Source organism: Tubulanus polymorphus, chromosome 3 (assembly GCF_964204645.1).
Source record: "Tubulanus polymorphus chromosome 3, tnTubPoly1.2, whole genome shotgun sequence".
NCBI lineage: Eukaryota > Metazoa > Nemertea > Palaeonemertea > Tubulaniformes > Tubulanidae > Tubulanus > Tubulanus polymorphus.
In genome coordinates, this window is record NC_134027.1 from 12519253 (window position 1) to 12527362 (window position 8110).

The 8110-nt window shown below is 33.9% G+C and overlaps 1 protein-coding gene across 1 annotated transcript in view; it reads left to right on the forward strand.

Moving 5' to 3' along the window:
- LOC141901875 (potassium voltage-gated channel protein Shal-like) overlaps nt 1-5552 on the forward strand; it is an 80262-nt gene extending 74710 nt beyond the window's left edge. Inside the window, exons 6-7 of the mRNA XM_074789414.1 lie at nt 847-1017; nt 4823-5552. Coding sequence (XP_074645515.1) covers nt 847-1017; nt 4823-5095 — 444 coding nt within the window. The 3' untranslated portion in view covers nt 5096-5552. The remainder of the gene's footprint in view (nt 1-846; nt 1018-4822) is intronic.
- Nucleotides 5553-8110: the final 2558 nt, after the last annotated feature.

Consider the following 8110-nt stretch of genomic DNA (forward strand, 5'->3'; position numbering starts at 1 on the left):
ATACAAATCGTGTTGATGGCTTGCAGTTATCGCTGGAAAACCAGTCGGCCACCAGATGAGTTGCGTTGTACGGTCAATCTGAGCCCGGCTTTAGATCCGATGATCAGATCGGATTTTATGTGACCTGAGCTAGTCTTCACTGAATTTTGAAACTTTGAAATTTTATACTTTGAAAAAATGGCTAGGGTTACAAGGCAATAGTCTAGAAAATTCACTTTATCAAACATAATTCTATGGTTTATGATCTTTTTCTGTTTCAGCACCTCGTTAATGAAATGATTTGCCAAATCATGTACAAACCTGACCATCAGTGTCATCTTAGATGTGCTCTAAAGACATTTAAATGATTAATCACTTTTTAGAAAATATTTTCTAACAAGCTTTGCGCTTTGAGAAGAGTAAAGCACTTTTGAATAATGAATTATAGTTACTATTATTATTCCTAGGAATGATGTACCAGGTATATGTGAAACTCAAATATTCATTGAACTGTTAAAAAAACTATCACTGACACATTAAGCGTACAATTTTAAGGAAGGTCACATGAAATTTTCCAAGGCCAAGAGGAAGCACAGTGCCTGAAGTGAATTAACACTTTCCTGACTGTTCTGGTTTTTTGCTTGAGGTTTTCGTAGCCCAATGTCTTCGTTGAATCATGAATTTTCTACTTCGAAGAAATTACAATCTTCGAGCGCAATACTATCATCGGTTATTTTGGTTAGTATGGCCTCTTTATTTTGGCCTCTTTGCGTTCTGGAAATGTTGGAGTAGTAGATATTATTTTATTGATCGTCAGCTAATCTGAACAGATGATATGACATAAACTTGCCGCTGTTATCATTTCAGGATCGAGACTTTTTAGAGATGGATTCCGCTTTCAATGGAGCACCTAGTAAACCATCAAACACTCCACCGTTGACTCCTTCTCCATCCATACAGTCCTTGGAGCAGAGGAAAACTGGATGTTGCGCCAGGCGTTCATCAAATCGAAAATACCTGGTAAAGTTTAATACAAAAGTAATTATCCCAGCTTCTATTTTGTGATTTGCGTATCTTATATCGAGAGCATACGTACTGTACAAATTCATGACACTTCCTTTTTTCTTGGAAAAAAAAACCTTTCCTTTCAACAAGTGTTACTTCTATCGATTGATAATCAATGAGCGCATCGATGATGAATAATGCTCATCATTGATGAATTGTAAGATGAGTATGAGTATGATTATGTCGAGCCCATAAAATCAAATACACCAAGGTTCTTCATAGTGAGGTGTATTTCTTTCGGCGGGGGGGGGGGGGAACTTACTGAGTGCCAGTGCGTATAGCTCTTTGTGCTGTTAATGTGAAAGTGTCTCATTGTATTATATACTGTATTTAAGTTAACTAAAGACACACAGTTGAGTTCTTTTTTTTTGATACAGTAGAGCCCGCTTAATCCGCATAATTTAGAACTGATATAATCAGGTTTGAAATAGATCCGAATTAGACTTCATATTTTAAATACGATTAATACTAGAGAGTTAATGCATAGACGCTACGTATGTTGTTCACTTGGCGTCGTACTGGACATCAAATGGCAGTACACTGACTTTTGCTCGATTAGATCAAAATCTGGATAAGCGAGTTTGACTGTAATATATCTGCTTTTTTTGCCTTATGCAATATTCAATAATTTTGCGAAATGCATACTTTTGGTTTAAGATTAGTATATCAAGCTATAGATGCATTACGTATTAAAGCCTCATTGCTCTCGATAAAAAAGAACCTTACGATATTAATGGGTGGCCATTCCTGCCAAATGACTGGATTCATTTCTTTATCTCTACTTCGATAAAATGTTGAAGTGTATCGTCAAATCAGCATCGTTCATATGTCAAAGTGAAACCAGGAGCCACTTCCACAGTTCTGAGTTAAGATTTGACTCAAGGATTGAAACTCTGGAAAGGGACCTATTCAAAACTCTTGGGTCGAATTTAACCAAGAACTAAAGAATTTGGTCTTGATGACAATGCCACTGATAGATTTCAGTCCAGTATTCAATGTCTCGGCTTAAAAGATTGATGTATTGCGGATATACATTTGTAATTCATGGCTTACATAAAACTGCAAGTGTATATCCAAATCGAATAAGAAAAGAACCCATTTTATGCCTCAATCGCAAACTGTTCTTTTATGTAATTTCAAACATAGAACATATATTCTTGTTTCTATGATTTAGCCTACAATTCACAAGAACAAAATCTCGGATATGATAATTATTTAGTTGGAACAGATGATATTGTAAGACATGGAGAAAAAAAATCTATACAGGTGTACTAATCCTTTCACATGCACAAACACAGCATATCTTTGCAGATAATACTATTGGTAATCGTTTTGAAAAATGATAAGTTGGTTTATAAGTTGGTAAATCAAATATTACATGAGAAATTGTAGGCCACCATTTGAATAGATCTGCCAACAATGAGTAAGCTTATCACTTTCCCCTAAATTTTCGATGGATAGAAATCAATGCTCGTCATCTTTAACTTTATTCTAATTTGCAGAATGATGGAATCGTTTTGTATACATGTTTATCGTTATCCTTCACATGGAAATAATTATTCCATTCAGCATAATGCTCTCCTCTTTCACAAAGCTGACAGAGTATGACAAATACTAGCTTTGAATCAATTGATGATGATATGACATTTCAACATTTTCTCAAGACAAAACAAGTCACTTTGAAATGGAATGGCCGCCCATGGATTTTATGAGCTACCTCAACTGTTACTGACAATTTTTATTCACTTTTGGTACAAACGACATCTCTGCATGTACATTTTCACAGTTTGAAGTGGAGGTTTTTGATCCTGTTTGATTTGATCTTACTTTTTGGTATGTATGCTCACCCATGTTGATGTGCCCTATTTTTACTATTTAGCCAGGAACTTGTAAGTGAATGTGACTGAGGCTTACTGGTAGCCATTTTGGTTCTCCCCGTTGCCATTTGTTGTCTAATGTGGCTTCTGTGTTGAAAATCACATTTGAAGAAAGATTTGTTCAAAGTAATCGATAGCATAAGAGGAAAGCATGATGAAAGTAGGCCTCATACACAAAATTATGGAAATGAACTGAAACACCCGTTGGCTGTGTATTTTCACTATTTGTTGTTACAAGAATTACTTCGATGAAACTTTCATTATATCTTTGTTAATTTTCACCTTCACTATTTCACAGTTCAGACAAATTCCTGGTTTGCTTGTATTTTGCATGATGAATGTTTTGACATACTGGAATTTTTGACCCTTTGTTTTTGGTTTCCCTGATTTCAAATTTTGATGATGAAAAGTTTGAAAAAATGATCCGCTCCAAGATGCAATATGGGATATCGACGAATTCAAGTTCTTGAATAACTCGTTTGATGGCGCTAGTCAGAACCGGAAATTGGAACCTAAATCCGCCATGTTTTAGTTCATTTGCAATGAAAATCTCTCGCTTCAAGTTTTCTGACGATGTAAAGACTGGTTGCCAGGTATCACATGGTGGCAGCACTTGACAGCCCAATTTCGATTGTTGGTTCGAGTCCTAGTACTTTTCATATTTCTATTATGAATCTACGAGCGTAGACCTTATAAAATAAATTTTATTTCATAATATTATTTCAATTTTATTTCATAATATTATTTCATATTTATCAGTGTAGCCTGCAATAAATTCACCTTAGAGTCTTGAACTCAACAACAAAGTGATGACACCCGGCACCAGTCTTTATTCAACACATTGTCAGGATATCACACTTAAGGATTACGCGTGACGATGTATAGTAAGTAAAATATCGTTAACTAAAAACTTGAAGCGAGAGATTTTTATTGCAAATGAACTAGAACATGGCGGATCTAGGTTCCAATTTCCGGTTCTGACTAGCGCCATCAAACGAGTAATTCCAGAACTTAAATTTGTCGATATCCTGTATTAATAGGCCTATGATGCAACATATCTTGATAAATTTCCATCATTGAATGAATGAATGAATGAATGAATTTGTTTTCTCAAATATGTGAACATGGGCATAAAAATTTGTTACTATCATTGATGAAAAATGTTTAAACGATTTGCTGAGTGTGATTGAATTTTTGATTGTATCTTCATCCTTAATTTCCTTCATGACTACTTAAGTCATTTAATGATAAATTACTGCTTTACTGTCTTTTAGTTACAACCTTGATTTAACGACTTTTTTCAAGTTATTTTCAATCAGGATCTTCTCCTCCACTCCAGTCTGTATGACCTTTGAAAGAAAATCTCTATAAATAATTATGTATCTTATAATAGTGATTCTAAAGAATCAATAGATAAGTCTCAGGGGCGGATCCAGGGACCACTGTCGAGGGTAGCACAACTTATAAAAAGGGCGTTTTGAATTTAAAAAGGGCATTCTGAAATTTTCAAAATCTGCTTTTTGCTGCAAATTCCAGGCAATTAAAGTTTTTTTTTGACGCAAAGTGCTTTCTAGGATTTTAACTGCATTGAGATATAGTTTCTAGGAAACAAAGACAAAATCTTATTTAAGAATTATGTACCTTTTGTTTAAGATTATCTACTTCGTCTTGTAAAAAAGTACCCTTTTCTACTTTGGGCTTGAAAAAAAATGAAAAAAGGCACAAGATTTTCGCAATGGTTGCACGCGCCTACGGTGCAACTGTCTGAATCCTGAGTATAGATAAAACTCTGATATCTATAAATGTACGATTGGAAATATTCAAATTTGTTAAACAAGAGTTTTGACGCCGAGTCATAATCAAAATCACAACGCTCATTATGATTTTTTTCTTCTTTTTAGCCAACACGGACTTCTCCGGACTCAGGGCAGGAGGAATTAAATGACATTCAAATAAGAATGCCTACAATGAACAGAACATCACGTTCTAGTCTCAATGCTAACCCGATAAATGATAACAATAAATCGAACAATATGACAACGGTAACGACTGCAATTGTCACTATGCCGTCATCGAGTACGAACTCAGATGCAGATTCAACGCAGAGAACTCCAAGCACGTGCAGTGCATCGCCACAAAATCCACCGAGCATTGTACGTGTATCAACATTATAACAATAGAATCAAAATAGCAAAAATCGTACAGCAATGCTGTTTAAAACTACATGCTGTGAAAATGTCCTATGGAAATTGTGTTAATAGTTACAGACATTTTGGAGCTATTTACTCATGAACTAAAAAAAGATGTGAAAAAACTTCGCCGCCACGGATAGATCTACTTGGATTGCTGTGCATCAACACCTCTGTAATTCCCTGGTAACCATGATGTGATGACAACAATGGTTCAATTGACCTTCGCCTACAATTGACCTTCAACCTTGATACAGACGAATGAAATGAATGACAAATGAAAAAGTAATTAGGAATAAAGAGCAGCTACAATTAAGCATACCCATGCATTTACCTGTGCCGTACTAGTTTCCAATCATTAATAATATCATAATTATTATCATTGTTATTATCAATATCATTATATGAATATTAAAAATTAGAGTTTTTGCTCTCCACTCCTTATACACCATTTACTGAAGAATCTCTTTTTCTGAATGTGATTACATTGAGAATGAACATTAAAACTTTTCAAACTTCGGAGTTTGCGGGAAGTTGATCATTCTTATGTCCTATATAATGCAAGTAGCTGCGTGTTTGGTTTTCTGCGTGGTGGATCTTCTTCGAGGACAAGAATCTATGAAATTGCGAATCGATGAATGGTTTGAAGACAATCTTGTAAATTATGTCATTCTTGCATCAAATCACCCTGAATCTATATTTATCTCTCATTATATATCCCCTGTGTGTGATATTTACAAAAAACACTTAGTCTGAGCATATTCCCTATCTAGTGTTAGTTTCTGTGATTCTAAACTTGAGAATTGTTAATCATAAAAGTCCTTCTCTTGTTAACGTGATATTTTTCGCGGTCTATTTTTATGAGCGTGAAAAGAAATATTCTGTTTTTTATTTCCCTCCAATTAGTGTCTTAATAATTCTATGTACCGTATAGTAAGTAAATCATAATAGTTCATGTAAATACTAATTTACATTACCTACCCTGATGCATTCATATGTCTGAATATGTTGACTTTGGTCAAGTCATTTTTAGATGTATGGCATTTCAAATAGATTAGCAATAATATTGTTCATTTTAAATCTTATCATCTCAATCTCAGCCATAGGACAACTTCGGAGCCCACCAAAAAATTACATTTTAGACTATTGTCTGGAAATGAGCTTCCAGAGTTTGTATAATAGATTGCTAAGAAGAAAATTGCCAAGTGCAAGTCAAAAACTATTCAGTTTCAATAAGATCATATAAAGAATTATCTTCATATCATGTTTGAGATCGTCTTATTCTTTTCAAATACGTAGAGGCTACTTTGCAGTATACAGTTTAGGAAGGAACTAATAAAATAGCAAATAATCAAAAAATGTTTGTGTTGCACATACAAATTACTTTGCATTGAAATTTTTGATTTTAGAAAGGTGCTCAAACACACATAGGTAATCAAAAATGATAATATCATAATATCAATCATATTATTCTAATGTATTTTAAGTGTTAGAGTTTCCAGGCATTATCAGGGTAACTATCTAACATTGGCCAGTGGACTTAATATGTATATAAGCCTAAGCTGACAATGGATTATTATTATTATTATGAAAAAGTAAGATACATTTTTTGGGGAAATTATAAGCTCCATGTAGTTTTGAATGCTTAACATATATTTTGTTGGCTACATGTATATTATGTTGTTCAATACTGAAGTGAAGGGCTACTTTTTCATGATAGTTGTCGATTGTGTAAGAATTGTTACATGGTGGTGGTTGACTGGTTCAACAGAACAAAACCCTATCAGTGATGAGGTGTTGTGGACAAAGTTTCATGATATGGTCCACCAAATTTATAGGGGTTTCAGGCCAAAATATGTCCACCGCAAAAGAATGTTTCTGCAAGCATTCAGCTAAGAAATTCATCTACATTTTGACAATCAATTGTTGTTTTTGGATAATTCAAACAAAAAGTTTTTTTAATGATGAAATTCAAACAAGTCCATTATAGGGCACTTTTTCAATGATGATAGCCAGGAGCTACTGCGCATATTCACAGAAAAGTCATCTTTCTTAAGAATCTTAAAGATCGTACAGCATTAAGTTTTGGCAGTTATGAATTTTGTTTCATATGAGTGACCCCTTCATATAGTAACAAAACTGTTCATGTTCTCATCAACAATTCCTTACATGCATATTTGAGATTCTGACAATTCTTAGGAGACTGTGATATCCAAATCTATTCTAGTGTATTTATATTTTGAATGTGGTATAATTAATTCTATGTATCAATATGCAATTGTAGAGCTAAGCCTTTATATCTGTGAAAGAATGGTCAGAGTAATAGATACTTTGAAATATATCAAACACGAGAAAACAGCAATATGCCCGATTTTCACCACAGAGGACAATTCACATTAACCTCAAACGAATGTTCAAAAATATGAAAAACTATTGTGCATGCGAATTTATTCAATCAAACTTCGTTAGAATTTTGAATTCCTAGAATAAGTTTATAGTTCCTGGAATAGGGTGTATCATTTCTTCTAGCAGTCTATACTATAAGGTACCGGTACTTACACTATACTTGTACATGATCATGAACTAGAAAAACACCCTGGCATTGTCATTTCACACTGCTATATCCAACTTGTGTTTTATCCTATTCTATGAAAGTGTGTGCGTTTGTTGAAAAATAAGAGCAACTGAATTGAGTGTGCAACAGGTGGTGTGTGACCCTAGTCATAAATATTTATAAATATTTGAATTATTCTAGTCATGTGCGTTTTTATCAATTACTTTATATATTTCTATATATGTACATTCTCTTATTATGAGAAGTGGAAGCTTGAATATATGAATGTATATTATGTAAATGCTCGAGTTGGAAACAAGCGATGTGTTACGCTTTCTCTTACAAAATATCTGGGTACGGGCTAAAAGTCATGTAAAGTGTATCGTGATAAGGGACAACGTATTACATGTCTCTTGTTGTAAATACAATAAATATCTATGGGATTT